The sequence below is a fragment of the Indicator indicator genome, chromosome Z (genome assembly GCF_027791375.1).
Source record: "Indicator indicator isolate 239-I01 chromosome Z, UM_Iind_1.1, whole genome shotgun sequence".
NCBI lineage: Eukaryota > Metazoa > Chordata > Aves > Piciformes > Indicatoridae > Indicator > Indicator indicator.
In genome coordinates this window covers 24,926,773-24,950,494 of record NC_072053.1, presented here as the reverse complement: position 1 = coordinate 24,950,494, position 23,722 = coordinate 24,926,773, and the positions used below count along the sequence as shown (strand labels likewise).

The 23,722-nt window shown below is 40.6% G+C and overlaps 1 protein-coding gene across 2 annotated transcripts in view; it reads right to left on the bottom strand.

Annotated features, from left to right (window-relative positions):
- The window catches only part of PARP8 (poly(ADP-ribose) polymerase family member 8), a 122,627-nt gene extending 99,512 nt beyond the window's left edge, over nt 1-23,115 (bottom strand). For both annotated transcript variants that reach the window (XM_054397414.1, XM_054397415.1), the window contains exons 1-2: nt 23,025-23,115; nt 22,157-22,211 (exon numbers count right to left, since the gene is read on the bottom strand). In XM_054397414.1, coding sequence (XP_054253389.1) covers nt 22,157-22,211; nt 23,025-23,115 — 146 coding nt within the window. The remainder of the gene's footprint in view (nt 1-22,156; nt 22,212-23,024) is intronic.
- Nucleotides 23,116-23,722: the final 607 nt, after the last annotated feature.

Below are 23,722 nucleotides of genomic sequence, written 5' to 3'. Positions count from 1 at the left end.
CCCCAAAGAAAGCCAAGCCAGCAGAAGGGAATGTGCAAGAAAGAAGGACTTTGACAACAAAAGTACCCACACTGAGGATCTCAAGCTTGTATTTTTTTACAGGGAAAAAAAAAAGTATGTTCAACTGAAACCATGACAAAAATTTCACAAAAAGAAGGAGACAACAGAAGCAAAAATTTGAAAATTACATCTGTAGTGGTATGATGAATCTGTATATATAAAACACACGAATTCTGTTTTGCCTTTGTGAACTGCCTCTATTTTTATGTCTAACAGCTGCTTTTCATTCTCACAGTGTAATGAACTGTGCTTCTTCCACTAAAAGAAGAGCAATAACAACTACCAATTTGTCAGGGAAAAATACCCACCATAGTAATTAAGAGCTAGTAAGTAATAAGTAAGGTTACTTCAACACAAAATGGCTTTTCTGTTTTCTCTGAAAAAGGTGTTAAGTTTCGAAATAAATAACTTGCACAGCAACTGAAAAATAGTCCGGGCTCCAACGCTGCTTTCTGCAACATCTCGGGAACTGAAGGGAATGCCAAGCTGAAGACAGGTTGATACATAGGGCTTTCCTGGAAGACAGGTGACCCTCAAGTTTCAGGGTCAGCCTGGACTATATGCACTTTTTATCACTGCATGCACTCAGGGAAAGTGGTTTACACAGATGACAGCCACCACAGATGCTGCTACTAGGTAAAGTGTAAATCCACCCTGAAGGTGAAGCTCTGAAAGCAAATGTTAATGACTAATGCAGAGCTTGAGGCAGTGGCAGCAGCAGTGGGACCTGCAGGCTACACTAGTGGTTCCAAGACTGGAAGGGTAACAGAGTGCCCATGCTTAGGGAACATGGACAAAAACAAAAAAAAAATAGTGGTAGACTCCACAAAACCCAAGGAAATGTGGAAGCTGCAATTACACATGGACCCAAGCTCCATCTCCCATTGACTGTACAGGAAGAGGCAGAAGCGATACCAGCCCTGCAGGCCTGCAGCTTTTCTTCTTGTGTCCCTGCATTCAATTCCCTGTCCTGGTTTACCCTTTCTCACTGCCACCCCCACCACTTCACTTTTGGAGGAGGACTCATAACAGTAAAGAGATGAAGCTACTAAGTCTAACCCATTTCTAGATGCCTCTACTTATATAAAGTGCATAGCCCAAAAAACTGCTTTGTTCTCTGGAAGACTGGCATCTAGCTAGGGAGACCTCTTAGGGTCTGCTCTGACAACAGTGCTGTTCAAAAACACCATGGGGGACTAGGTAGACCTGTAAATGAAAGCCAAGGACAAATCACTTGGGAAGATCTCACTTCCCTAGGGGAACACAGATGAATTTCCACTCTGAGCATCTTTAGGGTACACGATAACTGTTTCCTATCCAGCAGGCCCAGCATTTCTAACACACACTCAAAACACACTCTCAAAACAACAGTTGTAACATGCCTATAGATCTACGTAGACAGCACAGCAGTATAAACACTTCTGGCAAAAGAAGAATTATTCAGAATCAGGAGCTACTTTGTACAGAAGAGTCCCAGGTTCCTTAGAAAAAGAAGCCAAGTGTCTACAGAAGTTATCTATCTACAGGCATTGTAATATGTATACACACATACACACACACACAACACATATATGTGTGTATATATATAAGTAGACAGAGGCCACTTCCACAGCAGAATCAAAGCTCTTATGCTTAAATGGCAGCACTCTTAAGAGAGCCTAAGCTTTCATATTGACAGTGTTTGGTTATACATCTGGGCATCCTATGTAAGCCAGCAAAGAGCAGGCTAGGAGTTTGAAGGATCCCATCCTTCAGATACGACATTTCTGCACAGCAAAAATGCAGTGCTCCTGCTCTGCTTCCAAATGTGAGTATCTACAGACTTCAGTCATTGTGCAGTTTCAGCAGCAGATCTCAATGAAATAGTCAGAAGGAGTGCTGTTTAGAAACAGCATTGGCAGCAGGCATTTACATAAATCTTATTCCTCTTTCAGAAAGGAGGAAGTTCTTCAAAGAATCGGAGCCAGGGTTCTGATGTTTCCACCACCACCTCCAGAGAGTATACAGATGACTGGCTCTAACCCACAGCCCTGCGCTGCTCTAAGGGTGCACACCACAGAATCACAGAATCACAGGAATAGTCCAGGCTGGAAGGGACCTCCAAAGGTCATCTAGTCCAACCTCCCCACAGTCAGCAAGGACATCCTCAACTAGATCAGATTGCCCAGGGTGTCATCGAGTCTCACTTTGAGTATCTCCAGGGAAGCAACCTCAACCACCTCCCTGTGCAACTGGTTACAGTGTTCCACCACCCTCATAGTAAAGAACTTCCTCCTGATATCCAATCTAAATCTGCCTTTCTCCAGTTTGAAGCCATTGCCCCTCGTACTGTCACTGGAGCCCTTTGCAAACAGTCTCTCCCCATCCTTCCTGTAGGCCCCCTTCAGGTACTGGAAGGCTACTGTTAGGTCTCCCCAGAGCCTCCTCTTCTCCAGGCTGAACAACCCCAAATCCCTCAGCCTGTCCTTGTAGCAGAGGTGTTCCAACCCCCTAACCATTTTTGAGGCCCTCCTCTGGATCCTCTCCATCAGGTTCATGTCCTTCCTACATTGAGGACTCCAGACCTGTACACAGTACTTCAGGTGAGGTTTCACCAGAGCAAAGTAGCAGAAGCACCTCTCTGGATCTACTGGCAACATGTCTTTTGGTGCAGCCCAGGATGTGATCTGCATTCTGGGCTGCAAGCACACATTGCCTGCTCATGTCCAGCTTCTCATCCATTAGCACCCCCAAATCCTTTTCCAAACGGCTGCTTTCTATCACCTCATCCCCCAGACTGTATTGATAGTGAGGATTGTTCCAACCCAGGTGCAGAACCCTGCACTTGCTCTTGTTGAACTTCCTGAGGTTCACCTGGGCCCACTTCTACAGCTTTTCCAGGTCTCTCTGGATGACATCCTGTCCCTCTAGTGTATTGACAGCACCATTCAGCTTGGTGTCATCTGCAAACTTGCTGATGGTGCATTCAATCTCACTGTCTATGCCACTGATAAAAATTAAACAGTACAGGTCCCAGTACAGACCCCTGAAGGACATCACTTAGCACTGATCTCCATCTGAACTTCAAGCCATTGAGCACCATCCTCTGGATGTGACCATCCAGCCAATTCCTTATCCACTGAACAGTCCACCCATCAAATCCGTATCTCTCCAACTTGGTGAGGAGAATGTAGGGGACTGTGTCAAAGGCCTTGCAGAAGTCCAGAGAGGTTACATCCATTGGTCATCCCTTATCTACTGACATAGTCACTTTGTCATAGAAAGCCACTAGGTTGATGTAGCAGGGAAGAGTTAATTGGAGTTTAATTAGAAGTACCCAGCTGCTGAGGCCTGCCTGGGAATAATAGGTGTTTGTGCCCAGCTGCCTGGGGGTGTCTAGTGTTTGACCAGAAGCTCCCAGGTGCACGATAAGAGTAACGGATAACATGCATCTGTAGACTCCTTTGTTTATGGAACTGAGTGGGGATGGGAATGTATTGAATGTGTTGACATTCTGAGCTGACTGCAAAAGACCTTGACTGCTAATGGACCTCAGGAAGATGAGGATGAGGAAGGTTATTGCTGGGCAGGGGGCGTGTGACTCCCTGAGCGGGCTGCACACAAGAGCAGTAGGGTGAGAAGTTACATAACACAATTTTGAAATGTGGGAGGGGGCTTTGGCTCCAAGACCCAGCTGCCGGTGACTGTCCTGGGCAGACGACACAGGACGCAGGACCCTTAAAAAACCTGAAGATCCCTGTTGGTGTGCTGCCATTCCTCGGATCCAACAAGACAAGATTTGGTCTGGCGGGGACGCCTGCCTGGACGGGAGACGGTCAGCTCTGCCATTTCATGACCCTCGGTACCGCCGTGTTTCTCATAGGGTGTTTAGGGTAGGTTAGCTGAGCCTGGTTTGGGATCAGGCTCTGCTGTTGGGTTTACTGAGTAGCTTATGGGGTTGTGCCTTGCTTTCGGGTTGTGTGCCTTGCAGCTCTATGGCACAGCCTCGTTCACCTTTATACTAAATAAAGACATACTGATCGGCACCTGTGGTACGTGTAATGAATTAATTCCTCATCAAAAAGAGTCCACTGGAACAGTTGGTCAGGCACAACCTGCCCCTAGTAAAGCCATGCTGGCTGTCTTGAATCACCTCCCTGTCCTCCATGTGCCTTATCATGGCATCTAGGAGGATCTGTTCCATGATCCCATGTTCCCAGACACTCTTCTTTAAGAAATATCTATAGTAAAAAAATAGTCAGTGGGATCATATATTTAATGTGTCTTAGCACTCAAAGATTAAATACATGACAGTACAAAAGCGTCTGTCATCTTTCTTTCAGGCCCACTGAATATCTCGAGTTCCCACTGCTACTGGAAGTCTTAAAAAAAGAATCTGAATTAATTCAGATTCTTACTCCAGACATTTTTTACCATGTCTGTTGAAAAGAAGTGCTCAAAGGTTTATTTTAAAGCGAATCAGTGAAGAAAAGTAACTCAGTCACGTAAATACATCCTCTGAAGAATAAAATACAAAATACTATCCTGATCTGACTTATTTCCTTGAGCCCTGAAAAATGTCCTTGGTGTCACACTTTAACAAAGACTTCTGTTTCATGCAGATTTAGTTGCTACACCCATATGAAACATGAGGTATATAAATTAAGGCAATCTTAGGAACAGATATAAATGTTTGATCATTAACATGTTTCAATTATACTTTAAAACATTTTATGGATCCTATGCAAATCCAGGTAGGTAGGAATCGTTATGATTTAGGATCAAAGTGATCCACAGTCTGAGATGTGGGAAAGAAAGCATATGAGAAGATTGAAAGGGAATTAGTTTCTTCTTTTATTTTCCTTGATTAGAATTCTGTCAAACTTTTAGATTTCAAAGGAAATTATTACAATTTAAATGTCATTAGTGAGGGGAGAAAGGCACTTGCTGAGCTGTGAAATAATTAGCAACTTATATCCTTCTTCATGTAGGGCGGAAAATTCCCATAAATGCCACTGTCAGTACAGACTTACACACATCCTCTTAGTTTACGTGTTAGATATTTCTTGCATTATCAGTATGAAAGCATGATACTGTACTGGTTTTGTCTGGCATTGAGTTAATTTTCATCATAGTAACTTGTATGGTGCTATGCTTTGGCTATGTCATCAGAACAATGTTGATAACACAGAATGTTTTCATTACTGCTGAGCAGTGCTTATACAGCATCAAGGACGTTGCTTCTCATGCTGCCACACTGGCAAGGGGGAACAAAGCAACTCCTGCTGGGAAGAGGGAGTGAATGCAGTGTGGGGCTGAGCTGCCTGCTGGGATTAACTGCAACAGGTAGAGTGTTAGGAGGCAGCTCATAACAGTGTATGTTATGGAATTAGATTTTATTTAACAGTATGAATGTCTACAAATTCAGGTGTTTCTGTGAGTCTCCAGACGCATCCAGATCCCCTTTCCTTGTGTGCTCCATTACAATGAGTTAAAACTCATGCAGCTTCTAGCAAGACTGTATGTCTCCAGTTTAAAGGGAAAATACTTTGTAAAGCATTAAGGATATTACCTTTCCAGTGCTGCCCAGACTTGTTTCAAGGTTTTACTTTTGGAATGGTTTAAGAGCTGCTTTAAAAATACACAGAACAGGACCAGCAACAGACCACCCACACCTCACTGTAGCTATCGGTAGTAACAATACCTACCACAGACTCTACATACTTACGCAGACTTATGGATCCATACCTAAGCTTCTCCCACTGTAACCTCTTTATATGAGTAAACTTATGTGAATCAGGATTGCAATCCATATTTAAAATATCACTGACAATTAGACAGATGTTACAAACCGCTCCTTCATCTTTATGCAGGCAAATACGCAAGCATTTCATTTTCAGACTGCAGCCAAAAAGCATTTTAGTAAGAAACGTAGGCTGCATAAATCCAAAAAGTATTCTATAATTAACACAGTTTTAATTTGTTTGCCTGAAATGAAAATCCTAGTTCAGCCAGGAGTTAGATCTAGTGATAACTATATACAGTTTGCAGACTCATAAATTAAAGGGACACAAAGTAATTTAAATTCAATCTGATCATGGTACATAGCATGGTCACCACTAAAAATGTTCTGATGATTTCATCAGACTGTAATGTTTTACAGACAGTGTCCTCAGCAGACTATCTACCTTGAGTTTGATTCTCTTCAAAAAAGTCAAATCTAAACCAGGGCAATTATTTCTAAGAATGACAGCAGTAACAACATTTTTTACTTATATGAAAAAATATATACACCTTTGCAAAGATCTGCAGGTCTCAGGCTTTAAAATCAAGAACTTAATGGTTGGCAAGAGAGAGGCAATGTCTCACGTATCTGTCCATATAGACTTCTGTCCATAATAGCTACTGATAAAACTTCCCTTATTCCACGCAGCTGCACTGAATATGTATACAATTACACACGGCTCTGAGTTTTACTCTGTTCTTCTGTAGTGTATTTTGTCCCTGTAAGTACAACAACAAAATATACTTTTCTCTTTAATCCTAGCCTGTTTTAATAATTTTGATGTGTTGTGGCACATTTCTTCAGAATATAACAAGTTATAAATTCTCTTCCCTTTTCTCAAGGTTTTTTTTTTCCTTTCCAGACACGACCTTCTCTTGTATGCTTTTATTGGCAGCACTTTGACTCAAGGTCTCACCACCTGTCTTTCCATCTCCCCTTTCAGAGTATGTGTGCATCTCCTTGCCACTTCCTCTGCCCTTTCTATCCAGCCATCTTTGACCCCCATTCTTGCCCATTTTCTCCACCACTTTGTTCCCCTGTGTCTCTATACTTGTCTGGCTCTGAGTAAGTCTGCTCCAGCACACCCAGCTGAGGATTGATTTTGTGTATCTAGGTTGAGCTATGGTCCTGAGTTGGATTTTCAACCCACATAGCTACTGAAACGCATGAAGCTGGACACTGGGCAGTGAAAGAGCAGTGTCCTAAAGCACTTCAGTGAATCCAGGGACACCTCTTGATGTCACTAAATCTTCACATTTGTAGACCTCATATTGAAATGAGATGATAGCATTCACATTAGGGCAAGACATGCATAATTGTATAGCTTTAAACTTGATTTAACAGCTTTTCTCGTGGTTGAGGATCCACATATGCCCATGCAACTATGTCACCTTCCCCTATGCCATTAAACAACTTAAATATTTCAAATATCTGAATACAAGTATATACCTTCTTACAGTAAAGATGCTTCTGTTCATAAACTCATGACTTGGATTACATTTTTTCATCCATGCAATACCTATCTGTGAAAGATAATCTAATCTAAACTTTCTCTGTTATCTCTAACCTTTTTTAAAAACACCATCTGAGAGGGAGAACAAGAGCAGAAACTGGTTAAAACCATTTTGCACCAAGGTACCTTGACGGTAAGTTGTAACTGCGATCTTTTTATGTAGAGGCCAAAATACACAGCCTTTACCAGTCGGGGGGGGGGGGGGGGGAAGGGAAGGTATTATTCTTCTTTACTGATTAAATATATCCTAGATGTCAAGGGGTTCATGTGTCCTTCACAATCCACTAGCTTCTGAATCTCACAGATGGTATGCTGGAGCTGCAACCGTCATATTACTTGAAACACCACATTGAGGCAAGAATCTCACAACTGCTTTGTATTATAAGATGGATTTAGAGCAAAATTCCCTTGAAAAATACATGATGTCAACTGATATCAGACGAGTTTCACTTCACAAAAGGAACTCATTAGCTGACCCAGGAGACAAAAGATTGAATGCTCATTAAAAAATCTTTAGACATCTCTGTTCCTAACCAGTCATGTCCCCTGAGCATTTACATTTCTGCTCGAGTCTGCATTCAAGCTGCCAGTGTACAAGCAGTCTTACACAATTAGTCATAGAAATACAAAAGGATTTAGGGATAGTGAGACCACATTTTAGAAAGATCCACAGCTAAATGACAAATGAGAAGGGACTTGGTCAATGTAGCAGTTTTAAGAAATGCTTAGGCTCTGTTTTCAATCCAGAGTAGCCTAATTGTGGGGCTGGATGTACTGTGGGGTCTCACAGCTCAGTGTCCTGATATCTCCACCCCTGGGACTAGAGCAGGATCTATGATACTGAGGAGAAAGCAAGCATTACCACAAACATTTAGCTGTATTTTGGAACAAAAAGGGGTGGTGTAGATACATAAAGCTTCATGACTCTTGGACAGGAGGCAAGTGCTTAAATTCCCTGAGAGTGCATCTTCCGACACAAGCCTGACAGCTTTTCCTACTGGGTACCTCACAACATTCCTATTGCTGACCTTCTCCTCAACAGCCTGCCAGACTTATCCAAAGCTGGATCCCCATACTGATGGCTATGAGGCACACCAAACTAGATACAGGCCAGCATGCCCTGCAAGACAGGTGCTACAAGACAGAAATAAATTTCTTTCCACAGATACTTGGAGAATAATTCAAAAGGTCAATCGGCCTATGTTTCTCTGATGCACATGCTGTACTACCTTCTTACTAGGACACTGGCACTTGGCTCAGCATGTTCATCCATCTGCACTTTCAATGGAAAAAAGTTCTTTTACATTTTATTCTAAAAGATGAATGTCTTTACTATGCTCTTTCTCAAGACTCCTCTGCAGGGTCATTAGTCATTTTATCAGTGTAACTGTGTAGCAGCTTCTTATGAAATAATGAAAGCTGTAAATTCAGTGACCCAACATCCTGTCATTAACATTAAAATGTGCTTGTATCAGGAACATAAACATGGCATGTTATATGTTGGAGCATCCTGACGGAAATCTCAGATAAAAGCAGAATCCCTCACAAATTTATTAATGGATAGTCTCCCTGACCAGTTATTCTTCTTTCTAAATGCTATTGACCATGACATTGACTGAGTGGGATGACCACATGTGATTACTGAAAATAATACTTACAAAGGAATCACCAAATATCCGAAGTGTAAATAACTGCTTGAAGGAGGGGGTTTAGCTAGAGAGATGGCCAGACAGATACATAGGGTTAAGTCCTTTGAGTGTAAATAAAACCAGTATCATTGCTTCAGCTTTATGCAGATGACCACGGCTACAGGTTAAGACGGCAAAATGCATCAAAGCAACTCAAACCGTAAATGGCAAAATACAAGCACACCAAATTAAACTGACTTTAGTTAGGCTACATCATCTCTTCAGTTTACATTGTCTAGAGGTGGAGAGGAACAGCTTAAATGTAGAAATCTGTTGTGCGTTGTGTTTCAGTCAAAATCCAAATCAGCAGCAAAATCAAAATGTTTATGCAATAATCTCCTGAAACTTTTCAAGTACAACAGTAAAAAAAATCAGTAGATTTGACCAACTGATTTCAAAATAGAAATAATCTATGCAGGAAAGTCCTAGTATCACCCTAGCCCACTCATCCTTCACCTCCCATTTCAATAATTTTTCAGTGCAGCATATTATCTAGCTAATCACGACCAAATTGCAATTATTAGACATTGAATTCTCTGAAGTTTGAGAGCTGTAAAAGAGTCTCACTCAGCAGCAGCTAATGTCCCAATCAATATACTGCCCAGTACATCGGCAACAGTCAACAGGGAACTTCAAAATACTAGGGGCATAACAGCTCAACTGTTTTACTTATGTGAGCCTTGGATGCATGTCAGAAAGATGTTGGTTTTTTTTTTAATTTATTCATTTGGAAATATTACAATAAGGTGTGAAATTGGTCATCTTCAGTCCTTTGAAATAAAATTAAACAAAACCTGCCATTTTACCTCTGAAATACTACTATAATATGTAACATGCCTGACTTCAACCTCCTGCCAGATTATCATTAAAAATAATTAAAACTCTTAAGAAAAAAATACAGAGGTTAACAAATAATGAAACAGATATTGATATTGTGCTTATTGTCTTTTAAAGTGTTTTAATTGTAGTTGAAAGTAGGTGGCAACAAATAACATCTTATTCTGTTGTCACAATGTAATAAAGATGCCTTTTCACACACAGCCTGAATTCCACCTTTCACTGGTGTAACTCAAAGAGATGAATGCTGAACTGTACTCTTTTTCACTGCTCCCTCCAGGTTAATCTTCTATACTGCTTCATGCAACAGCAGCATCTACAGAAAGGAAATACTGAACCTATTGCTGTGACAAGGCTCTGCCATGTTTGGCCACAAATTAGCACTCCTCCAAGAAATCATGCAGAACTTCCGCCACCCTCCTGGCCACTGTAGAAACTTACCAGGAAACTGAGGGGCAAAACTTATTTGCATATATATTTTTGAAAATGTATGCAAATTTGAATCAGAAAAAAAGGAAAAATAATAATTCTTATTACAGAGAGCTCACATTATTCAGAGATATAAAATCTCTGAGGAACGAAAAAGAGAAGTTGACACCACTTGTCTAAAACCAGCATGCATGCATGCATGCACTAGATGCGGTCTGGAGGGACTGCACATGTTGTAGCTTTGTGCATTCTAGAGTACTATATGAAATTAGCACTGTAGAAGAGATACTCTCCGTTTAGCTCCTCTCCAGGAGAAAACATTTTATGCTTACCCTGAATGACTCTGAGCCCTCTGGGAAGCAGACACAATAAGAAAAGTCTGTGATCTATCTTCAACTCTTTTTCATTCTCCCCTTCACCTATTATTTCATTGAAGTAGTTGATTATTTATTTTACCTCACTTGACACCCACCAGACAGTCCTGTGGAGCCATGAGTCACGCTTGTCCAGAAAAGGAGAAGAGCAGTCATTTGGAAGCACATGCTCCCACAGCTAGCTACCAGGCTATACCCCACAGCCAGCAGAGTGCACCAGGGCACTCTGCTGCTCCACCTGGATCTGCTCTCTGGTCCCTCTGATCAAAGATGGTCACTTCAGGTAAATCTCAATGCTACGTCAGCTGAGGCGTGGAAGAACAGCCTTCAGGGAGGGTATATCAACCTCTCTCCATTTTCACAATTGTGCAGGGCACAGCCTGGGCTGGTGATCTGCACAACAAGGAAAGCTGTTTTACAAGCCTGATTCATAGAAAATAACACATACCCAAGAAGTCCAGCTCACACTAGTGGAACTCCGCTATCAGACCTCCAATAGGGTGTTTCATTTGTCACTTTTACCAAAGCAAAAGCTAACCAAGGAAAACCACAAATAGCATCAGAGGACAAAAAGTCACCCTCAATCGGTTATATTACTGGACAAACACAAGAAGAACATTGTAATGATCCCTACATAAGATACTGAACACCCTGGAAAGCACGGAGTGACAATTAATAGCACTTCGCACCTGATGAAATCTGCATTGTTACTCTTGTATATATTAGAAGGTTTCCTATATTCCAGGAAAGAGAATTTAAAAATAATTACTGACAAGGGGCTCCCAAAGGTCCATAAAGAGTGCTATTTAAAGAACAGGTAGCCTGTAAATAAAGAATTAAAAATTATATAAAATAACAGCTATTTTTTTAATTTGCTTTGCAGTTGCATTTAAAACACCTCTATAACGCATAAGCATATCTCCATAATGCAATGCTGAGCATTGTTCATGCTAAAACACATTGTTACATCTGTGTGGCATCTACAGTGGAAGATCTGAAATGAAAACTATTTCTAAACATCTCTGTTCTGTCTTACATAAGTACAATAGAAACCTCAAAAATATTACAGCAAAAAAAAAATTTTAAAACCTAAATCTGCAAACAACTCAGGCTGCAGCTGAAATTATTTCAGATTTTTTTTCCAGCCTTTTTTCTAGCCACCCACAGGTTAAACCACAAAAACACACAGCAATGAACATGCTCTGATTACCACAGAATCATAGAATTCATCAGGTTGGTAGGGACTCTCAAAGGCCATCTTGACCACGCACCCTGCAGTGAGCAGGGACAGCTTTAACTAGACTGGGGTGCTCAGTTTGAGTATTCATTGTTATTCTGGTGAACCACTCCAAGAGCCAAGGAGATATATATACATACATATACACACACACACACATATACATACATACACACACAGACATATGTATATATATATATATATAAAATATCTGAAGTGAGGTAAGTGATACATAGCTGCTCCATGTTGTTAATACTGTTGTTTAATAGCAACTATTCCATGTCTGTCTGCTTCAACAATATGAACAGATATGAACAGATACCAGTTTTTGTCAGAATAAATCAGTATGCAGAGCGCTTCTGGAAAACAAAAACTCAGAATAAGGAATGGCGAAAAATTAGAAGCTAGGAACAAATGAAAGGACAACTCTAAGTAGCCTATGTTATCCAGCAGCACAGCCAAAAAGGCAACAGCACAGTCAAGGCTGGTGTGAAACCTCTAACTTCTGCAGACTGACGTCATCATTATCTCTCATATGGGAGTACAGAGGTGATGTTTTGTGTGGGATGAGACCTTCCTTGTGCCAGAGGGATCACATGGTAATATCTACGTTACATACAGACAGGCAAGTATTCTGTCAAGTTCACCCCAGCACTGAATAGGGTTGCATCACATGCAAATCTGAGACTCAAGTGCCACACTGCTGAGAAGACCTATTTGCTATGCAGGAAAACTTCTCAAGTCTCTGTCACTTCAGGAATAGATTGAAGCATGATGAAAACATGCTTTAGAAGCTGCCATGCCAGACAAGATGTGCCACCTTTCAGTGACCTTCCAGTCAAAGACTTGACCCCCTCTGCTGATGGTTGACAATGCTTTAATAAGAGGGGAAACTAGGAAGGATTTTGTAGCCAGGGGAAAGGCTTTTCTGCACCCTAAATGATGATCAGTTTATGTCCTCCACAAGCAAAATCACTAGCTTTTGTAATTTTTATCCTGACTCATGGAACTGCAACTTGTGTTCCCTTCATGGACAGCAAAACCTAACACTTACTAGCACAATGGGATGCCAGCATGTTCCACAGAACCATGCCTGCATGGAAGCCAAGTAGTGCTGGATGCAAGAGGTATTTACACTCCATATCTCTGCATGTTTGTTGTCCTTGGCAAAGGTCAGGTTTTAGCCAGACTACAAGGTGAATGTGTTTCTCATGCCTTAAATAAAGGCTTATACTTCTTTGAAGTAGTATTTTTAAATCTCTAGCTATTGTTGTTTAAAAACAGAAATGGTATAGTAACCAATTATTCATCACAAGAGGGGCGATCAAAACAAGTAAAACCTTACCCGCAAAATATAAATTCAAGTGCAGAAAGAGTCTGGAGTTTCCCCTCCACTCATCTGCTCCCTGTAGAATGGTTCACAGGGAGAATGCATTTATTTTAATTCACTACATATAGCTAAAACTAAATAAGCTTTAAAATTTCTCACAATTCATCACTTTAAATATGAATACTGAAGCAAATAAATAAAGTGTAATAGTTGTAAATGTCCTTAGAAGATTACCAAGCAAAATATTTTAATAAACTGCTAAGCCCAGGCAATTTTACTTCAGTGTTTGTAAAGACAGATAAGCTTTAACCAACACTGAAGTTTGATGTAAAATTCCATCTACATCTAAAGGTGGCACAGTGAACATGTAGAAAGCAGAACTCTATGCCAAAGGCAACTGTATAAACCTGGAGTAATTCCACTGATGTGATGGGGCATCTTTGGTGGGTTGATTATTGTGCCTCTATGTCATATCCAGAGACCAATAGAAAACTGATTTAAAACTTCTGTTTGCTTTAGTTAACAAAATTAGTATATGCCCAAGGAGATTCTTGAAGAGGGTATGTTCCTCTTGTTGTCACCTAAACATATCTAATTTCACAGTTCTTATCATCCAAATAAAATGAGTCCTTTTTCAACATATAAACCTACAAAATCCTACCACTGAAGTTTTATGCCTGGATGTTCCTGTTCTACAGGATGATTAAAAGTCTTTATATATACATGATTTTCTAACTTAGAAGAATTAATAAGCTCAATTTTCAGCTGTAACTCCCTTAGAGCTACAACTTTGTACAAAATATTTCCTGTGATATTCAAATAACTGTGATAAACTAGTAGAAAATCTTAATTTATATAATCCCTATCTATAAGGAAAAGCTGTTGATAGTGTCCACAACCACTGTACTAAGGCATTAACCAGATCTGTGTTTTCCAGAAGTTTTTAATACTTGAAAGTTACACTTTTCTGTCTGAAATAATGTTTTTTTTTTTCACTATTTCCACTGTTTTGCACCAGTATACACAGAAATAACTAGATTTCACACAGTTTTAGTCTGGACAAAGTCAGTATATTCCCTTCAGATGTTTTCACAGAATTGCCCTAGTGAAAGAAATCACTATTTCTATTTCAGCTAACAGTTATACCTACAAAAAAACTCTAACCATTTTGGGACTCAGCTTAAGATTTAATACTGGTTCTGAGTGAGTGACAGATAAGAGGTTTCCATGTGACCTAGCAAACAATATTCCTAGAAGAGGACCCTGTGATAAACAGATTTTCAGATTCTAAGGCTAAAAAGACAGAAGAAAAGCATGGTTTTGACAGCTGTCTTTCTGCCTGTGTTCTCTGCAATGCCAGCACCATGGTAAGAATGCATGAAATCATGCTTTTATTCCGTGGATAAACTGCAGCTTTCCCAACATCCAAGAAAGCACCAGAAAATGAGGATGTATCTAAAAAGAGGGCAGGAGACAGAACTCTGCTTTTCAGAACTGCCCCCTAGTTGAACAAAATCACATGGGTTGCTGTTCACTAAGAGCAGTCAGGGACAAATAAAAAAACATCATTAGCATCACCATTGACCCAAGCGAGCCCCATCGCATCAGTGAAATTACTCTGGATTTATACAGCTGTAATTAAGATCAAGCAGTTGACTATCAGCAAGTACTTTCATGGCAATGAAGTGCTTCCTGATTTTAACACCTTTACCAACTCCAGGTCCTAATCTGACAGAAAACCTTCCAAATTATTTTCACATTCTGCTGTATGTATGATTACTACAGGGTGAGAACTCCTCATCAAAGATGTATTTTTCAATGTTAGGGAAAAAGAATAATCAAGAATGTGTGATATCACTAAAAGCTCTCTAAAATAAAATATTCTACAATTTCCAGGAAAGCTAATGACCTGGAATGCTATGTCTAATCCGTAGTTAATTCCTTCTTCTCGAAAGCAAATGTTGACTGCCACGAACACCTTATAGGATAGAAACATGACAGGTGAACAGTGCAAAGTAATCCTGCCTTCTAGCTCAGCTCTTAAAATAAGAAAAATTCTTATCTATAAACATAACATGGAACATTCATTTAAAACAACATGATGCTAAACTGAAATGCAGAATGCTACAATGTTTGAAAGGAACTTATTCTTTAATTATATACTGCTTTCTACAAATAATATATCACCATTATTTGCACTCTCTTTGGGCAAACGGTATATTTAATTACACAGGAGACATGCCCCTTTTATTTCTGATGTATGCCTCAAGGCTGGAAGGAGATATCTGGAGGGCTTGCTAGTTTCTTTGAGCCTGCTCTTTGCTCCAGACAGACTCTCACTGAGCAATATAGAAATTTCCCTCGGAAGAAGTGATTCGGCTCAGTCCCAATTGCCAGGGCACACCACGGTCTTCTACAACAGCCAGGAGAAGCCAAAGTTTTCTACAGGGCTCATACACATACTCTGCCTTCTGGCAAGTTACAGAAAGATACTCACCTTCCAACCTTCACCCAACACTGTATTCTGCGTTTTACCTTACATGAACACGTGCAAAACAAAAGGATTACGTAACACCAACAGCATGTATGATAGTGTTCAGCCTTTAGGGGAGGGGAACACAATGTCTGACATAAGTTCCATGGAGATAATGGGTCCTCCCAGGAGAAATCTGACAAATAAAAGCAACAATCTGGTCATTAAGCAAGGCTCTTTTCTGCTTTTCTTCCCATAGAAATAGTCTAGATGCTACCTTGTGTGGGCATGCAGAAGTCCGTCAGGGGAAGATGTTCATTCTGTACTTTGTTTAGTCCCTCTTCTTTCATTGAGATTATCTTGCTACTGCTGCACAGGATAGTAGGCTCATCTTTACAAGTCAGGTGTACCCTGTTAAAATTAGTTCCTTTTCCTCAAACGAGGCCAGTTCAGTGAAACATCTGTAAAAATCTTCACCCTTCTGTAGCAAGAAGGATACTAATTCTTAAGAGCTGTTATCTTAAGTGGCCTTTATTTAATGCCAAGGCAATATTATACATTGGAGTTTTTCTAGATTCACTCACATTTCATCCCTTTTAATTGCAATTAAAGTTAACTCTCCCAGCAGTTTAAAATTTACTTCTCCTCAAGGTCCTGAAGTTTATTAAAGTGTGTATTTTGACTCTGAGTGATTAGACTCTGACTCAAATGAGAATTCATATTCTGCACAGTAAGTAAATCATGGAAAAAATATGCCAACAAGAATCTTCATCTCTTTATTTATGAGCAATGAAAAATATGAGAAATTCTTATAGACTAAGATGAAAAGCCAGAAATGGCATTAGTCCCAGTACAGAGAAAAGTCATCTAAATTAATTTTGTCAGAGTGAACTCTGCTTTCAAATTTATTCATCTTATCACAGTAACACTTTAACAATGACAGCCTATAGGTCTTTTTGTAGGTACTTAGAATGTTAAAATATGTGATGAAAGCTAAGAAAAAAGCTAGTGAATATGTTTACTGTAACGACATTCCAGGACTCTTCCAAACTTGTGCTGTCGAATCATCCAAACAACAGTGCATACATTTGTACAAGAACACCTGCATAAAAATTGTGATGCATTTTAGAAGTGCTAAGGAAGGCACAGTAATACTGAGACCACTGGGAGCTCAGCACTTCTGAAAACTAGGCCATTCGTTTAAGTGCCTACACCCACATTTTTGTCACTGAAAAGACACTAACAATTTAAATATATTGTTCTTATTTACCACCATACTACACAGCTGAAAGACCACAGCCATTAACTTAACCAGAGCAGTAAGAGATCTCCACAAGATCATACCCTCCCTGATAGATGCGATTTTTACAAGATGCAATGGTGGGGATTACATTAATTTCAAATACTGATGATTTTCTAAGAGCAAGGCAAGAAGGATCTGTCAGACACAAAACCAACCAAAAAAAAAAAAGTGAGCTCAATAAGACTGTGAGCAGAATGCTGCTCATTTTGCTTTTCACAAACCCTCAACATTGCACTTAATGGCTTTTTTACTATGTTGTTCTACCAGTTCTCTTTTTAGGATGAATCACTTATTAAAACACACCTACTGAATTCCTTGTAGTATCTATCAAAAACTTATCAATAGGAATGTATAGGTAGATTTCATGTACATACTACACACTACCAAAATTAGAAGGTGATACGGAGTCAGAAATAGGTATGCCTATATAGTGGAAAATTCTTGTCTTAAAGAAAGATTTTTAAATGGAAACTTAATTAATACCTGACACAAAACTGTTTTTTAAAGGTACTCAAGGCTGTACTCAACATTACTTCATCTACAGAACCTTTAAGGGAGCAATTAAAATCACAAGGCTTGCCATATTTTAGCTAAACCACAGTCCTGTCTCATATCACAGATTTTTCTCCCAGGTAATGGTGCAGTCCCTAGAGAAATGTTAAGCCATATCTGATAGGGAAGTTAAAATTTAAAGACTATGTACAATCTTCCCAGAATTTTGAAAGAGCAATAAACAGACACCTAAGTACAGGCTGTGTATCTAGTTTTCTCCCTTCTCTTGCTGTATTAGAGGTGGATTTTAGGAATGTAATTACATATTTAATAACCTCAACACAAGGTAAAGCTCAGCCAACAGTAACAGAAGATGAACTGTACTTCCACTGGCCATTCCTAAGCCCTGTATAAAACTAATTTCAGCTATACTAAAACCAGAGCAGTGGATTCTGTGAAAATCATCTTTCCATCCTCTTCAGTCATACTCTCAGGGCACTTTTTTATGTTTCAATTTAAAAAATGTTTTCAGTTCTCTCCTTTTTTCCTACAGTATATATAATTTGAATATAAATTTTAAAATAAAACCACACATCTATTATCCCAAATCCATTTTTCTCCACAGCTTTTTTTGCACTCTAGACTCTCAGCATTATCAGAGTGACACCAGACTTTCAAATTATTCAACAATGGAATCTCTCATGTAGTTAGTTATTAAAGTCATGTTACGTAGCAATAGGGCATACCACTGAAGGAAAAAGAAAAAGGTTATTTCTATCTATTCATCACTAAGTGGCTAAAATGTGTGGTGAAGATAATGTGTGAGGATATCAAATAGTGGGTTTAGTTTCTAGCTACAGAAAGCAACAAGCAATTGAGTTACTCTTTCAGTGGCACAGCTCTTTTCAGCTCCCCAGCTGTGAAATATTTTACTGCCACAGTGAGGTGGGAATTAATTCATCAGCTTACAGGAGACTTTCTGATACTACAGTGCTAAGCATTGTGTATAACCTCTTGAAAAGAAACAAGAAGCCAAATATTCAAAATCAAAACAGCTTAAGTTAACAATTTTTCTTTGTCTTAAGCAAAACTAAACAACTGCTTCAGACCAAAATTCAACTTTTCTTGCTTCCTCAGTACTGCCATTGCTATTGTGTTAAAGTAGGGAAAGTACAATACAAGAGTCCACTGTTGAAAACAGATGAGAATTTTGCTCACAAAATTAATCTGTGTGTTCAGTTCTTACAAGTCTTACCTAATTTCTTTACAATCTGCTGCAGTGTTACATCTGTTCCCATGCACAGCCTTACTGTCATTGTCCCTTACTGTCAATAAGAGTTAAGCGCATGTCCAAAAGAAGATGTATTTTCAGGACTGATATGATATCCTTGTTTAGCCTCACAAAAGAAAAAAAAAATTAAGTGATGTGTGAGAAAAACACTGAGAAAAAAGAAACATCTTCTTTCGGGACAACCAAGCACTGCTTCTATGTAAACCATGTCAAATGACATTTAAAGTGAAGACAACTTCAGGGCAGATGACAGATCAGCAGTTCTGTTCTGGTTTCTGCATGGTTTCTGTGTGAGCAATGTTTCATACAGAGGCAGAAAATAGGAAAAAGGAAATGAGATTCTTTTCTTAAAAAGAGATAATTCAACATACGCACACTTTTATATGCTTTTTAGATCCTATAGTAAAAGGCATAAAAAAATCCAGACATTTCTGAAATTCTACCAGATGTAGATAAAGAGGAAATCTTGCACAGTCACAAACACCTTACTTTATAAGAATTCTAACACCCTACTTAACAGCTTGCTGACAATGAAATTAAAAAATACTACATTTATAAGTACTTTGCCCCATATTTAGTCCCCATACTATTCACCAACATGTGCTTCACTAATAAATTGCCAACTACAATCTTAACAAACCAGGAAGCATCTCTGCAATATCAAACAATTGCAGTAATTTGGAAGTGTGAACGCACTGACTTACATGGCATTACACTGCTCGATTGAGAATCTGGCTTTAATTTTATAAAGACAATTGGAAAACTAATAACAGGCACTATGGGCAACTACAGTATGCAGCAGAAAATACTAAGTGATGTTTAACTTGCTTGTATTGTCACCTGCCTTTATACAGGATTTACACAAAGATTAGTTATCACACAGAAAACATATTGTCTGCTTTCAATGGTTTCTGCTCTTGCATCCAACTGCTATAGCTAAAACAAAGCCATAATACACACTGACCTAAAGGAACATGTAAAGGAAATAAAGCATGAAAAAGACTGCTCCAAACATTGTTAAGCAGTGCTAAAGTACTGCAAGGTTCCTTACACACCACTTCTACTTTTACTCATTTGCATCTGTTTCTCAGTTTGAACATCCATCCAGTGAACAGCCACTCCTTTGCCCATTACTCAAAGGCTTGTGTTCCTGTCAGTTCAAAAATCAACACCTACAGGCTGACTATCTGAAGCAGCTGCACAAGGCCTGTTGGCTGATACTCAACTATGTGATTTTAAGAGGTTTTGTCATGTAGGGACAACTCAGTGCAGCAGTCAAAAAATGGGGTCACCACTTAGGAAGTCCACAGCTGCAGCAGTGGAGGTAAGAAAAAAAAACATGGCCAAATTCAAGAAAAAGGCCCTCAGAAAGTCTTGTGATCTTCTAAATTGTAACACATACAAACCATTGCTGTTGACCCTGCAGTGGAGATTTGCTCAAATGTTGCACAGACTGCTGTACAGCTGCTGCTCAGCCAGCAACTTCTCCAAGGAAAGAAACGCCAATTCATCTTTGAATCTTGGCTCTTAATAATCAAGGATTAAGGTTTTCATTTTATGTACTTCACAAGAGAGCTTACTATAAATTTGTCACTCAGGACACCACTGTACACTAAATGTCAAATGTCTTTCTAACTCATGATACAAGCAAGCAGGCAGAGAACATGAAACCTGTTATCTTAAAGGATGCTTTTTAGATGTCCTTAAAATGTGAAAAGGAAAGTGAAAATCAAGTATGCTCTAAGTAACAACCCACTTTCATGAATTTCTGTAAGCATAATATTTGTTTCTCAATTCAGTTTCAATTTTCAAGATCCAGAAACTAGTTTACAGTGAACAGTTTCCTAAGCACATGCTGACGCCAGTTAAAATTCGAGGCTGCAAGATGTAAGGTCATCTTCTTTCTCTTATTGTACAAGTGACAATGTTTCATTTCAACATTTATAGATGAGGTGGTTTCCCATCAGTCATGCTCTAAGTCTTTTTATTTTATTCAGCTTCGTAAACGGCAACAATAGACAGGTTTCACTTCCTGGTTTCTTGCCACACTGATTCGTTCAGAAAGCACTGGAAAGTAACTTTCAAATTCACTCATTTTAATTACATGACAAACAATATTTCTGTACCTTTCAAAACAGTCAAAAAGACCAAAACAAAACATATAACAAAACACTATATGTAAAAGTAAACTACAAGCAACCTAAAACCGCATCAGTTCTCAGCTACTGGGTGAACTGTTCTACTCCACTGATTTCAACAACAGAATTTGTTTTTTCCATTAATAAGAAAAGGAAGGGTAGTGAGGTAGGAAAGCATTTTTCAGACCAGTCTCACAGTCTTGGGACTATCTGGGAGCATGGTCCTGCATCCAGACCCTGAACATGCACAGTGGTGAATTGATGGCTGTGATAATGCAGTCCCTGCACTAAAAGGTTCACTTGCAAGGAGTACAGTACTTTAACCTGATGTATCCCAGGAAAGAAAGACAACTGTCAAAGTAATCAGATGAACTAAGGAGGAAAATTTTTTTTTAAAAAAACCCCACAACAACAACAACAACAACCAAAAAAAAAAAAAAACCACAAACCCAACCTCAAGACTGCTTGCCAAGTCTAACAAAATTCAGCTACAAGATAAGAGAATGATAGAGTACACACTGTTAACATCTTATTAAGTAAAATGTAATTAAGAATCAGGGAAATTGAAAGGATGCATTCAAGCTTTTATGTGCATTTCCTTTTGAAAACAAGCAAGTGCAACAAATGCTTAAGTATAATTTAAAAATGTATATATGCACAATCTATTTTACAACCAAAAGCTTGGAAGCACTTAAAAATAATACTGAAACTAACAGTTTATAAACACAATTTTTAGCCTTATGTGTAAGCTGAATTTTCATTTACATTAGGAATCTGATTTGGTCAGTTGCAGACAGTCTTGCATCTGTCATGGGGCTAAATATGGCTCTCATGCTAGCGAATAAGGTGCTGAGGTGAAATTTGGTGTGTTATTAAAATCATAACTTTGCCCATTTTTTAACATGGATTACCTTTATATCAAACAGATGCTTTATTGTGTTAAGTTTACATGCAGCAGAAATCCTACATATCCACATCAGTTACAAAAAAAGAGAAACACTGATGCTTCACAGAGCAGCACTCAGAGGACTAAGCCTCTGACAACTAGGATCACCTTTCTGATCACCTCCCTTGCCATATCCTCCTCAGTTTACGTTTGTTCATGCAGACGGTTTACCGATCTGCCTTGCAAAATGAAAGGAAACAAAACAGCCTGCCACGATATTGAACCACTGCACCTCACTGCCAGAAGGAAATGGAGTCATTACTGTAAAAACAAAGGAGTACCTTTTCGAACCTCCAATATAGGTGAAGGTAAAGGTGGAGTCTGAGTACCTGAAATCTGAAAGACAAGGAGCTATGTTATTACAACTTGTCTTTATTGTGGTTACAACAGCCGGTGTTTTACGTATCAGCAATGAGCTACCGACATGGGAGTGGGTGGAGGACAGTGTCAGGGTGAATCAGAGGAAATGCAGCATCTCCCCCCAGCCCCTCGCAACAAGTGCCTGGTGCTATGGCAACAACAGGGATTTCCATTGTCAGATACGGCAACAGGCAGCCGCCAACCGGGCTTCTGCGATGGCTCGTCACGACCAGCACTGCCAAGGAAGCCACGATATCCCGGGGATGTGTTTCACAGAAAGGGTGCACGTTCCTCGCTGGCCATGCCCCCAACCCTGAAGCCCGCCTGGGTAGGAGGATAGCAGGAGCCCGGCCGCCACGGTAACAGCCGCGCAGTGCCCGTCGGAGCCAACAGCAGCCAGGCTGCGTTCAGCTGGACGCTCGTCCCAGCAGCTAGGGGCTGCGCCAGGCGGCGGGGGGCACGCAAACGGTACACGTACACGCGCACCCGCACCCACCCGCTGCCGTGCTCCCTGACTCGGAGTGGCCACCGCCGCCTCCCTCCCCAACGTCCCCCTGCTCCCCGACCCGTTTCCCGCCGGCCCCTGGTCTCATCTGCCCTCACATGCCCTCGGAAGGAGGAAGCAGGGGGCCGAGAGCAGGCACACGTTGGCCCGGCAGCGGTCTCCGCTCCCGAGAACGGCGGCGAAGGGCACAGCCCGTGGCGGGAGGGGGGGGATCCGGAACGGGCGGCGGCAGCGGCGGCAGAAGCCGCCGCGCCGCTAACCAGCAGCCCGGGAGAGAAACTCACCTGCAAACAGGCAGTCCTTCTCCGCCTTGCACTTTTGGATCACAACGTCAATATCCTTCTGAATCCTCTCTTGTCTTGAACACATCCCCATGAAATAAATCCCAGGGGAAAAAAAAAGCAGCCTTTATTTCCACCCCACCCCGCCCCCCTGCTCTGCCAGATTTTAATATTCAGTCCGAAAGATGGACCCCGGGGCTGGCAAGCAGGAATCTCCCTGGCGGCCCAGAAGGGATCCGCTCGACCGGCTGGAGGACGGAGGAGGAAGACGGCAGGAGCCGATGTTGCATGCCCAGATGTGCCCGCCCAGATGTGCCGCCGCTGCCGGCGAATGGCAATTTCCTTCACAATGGATCCAGCGGAGGGTGGTGGCGGCGACACGGGATCCCCCCCCACCCCCCACGCCCTCTGGATTTTTGGGGTTGGTTGGTTGGCTGGTTCGCTCTTTTTTTTATCTTTTTTTTTTCTCTCTCTCTTTTTTTTTTTTTTTTAGGAGGGAAGGAAAAAAAAGGAAAAGGAAAAAAAAAAAAAAAAGGAGGGGGGAGCCAAGAAGCCGACCCGACCACTCACATCCCCGCCCCTCCCGCCAGCAGCGGCGATAGCCGCGCAGCAGCAGCGCGGAAAGCCGGCGGCGGCGGCGCTTGCACCCGGTCCCTGGCGGCGCGGCGGGGCTGACGCTGCTGCAGCGATGCCGAGCCGCA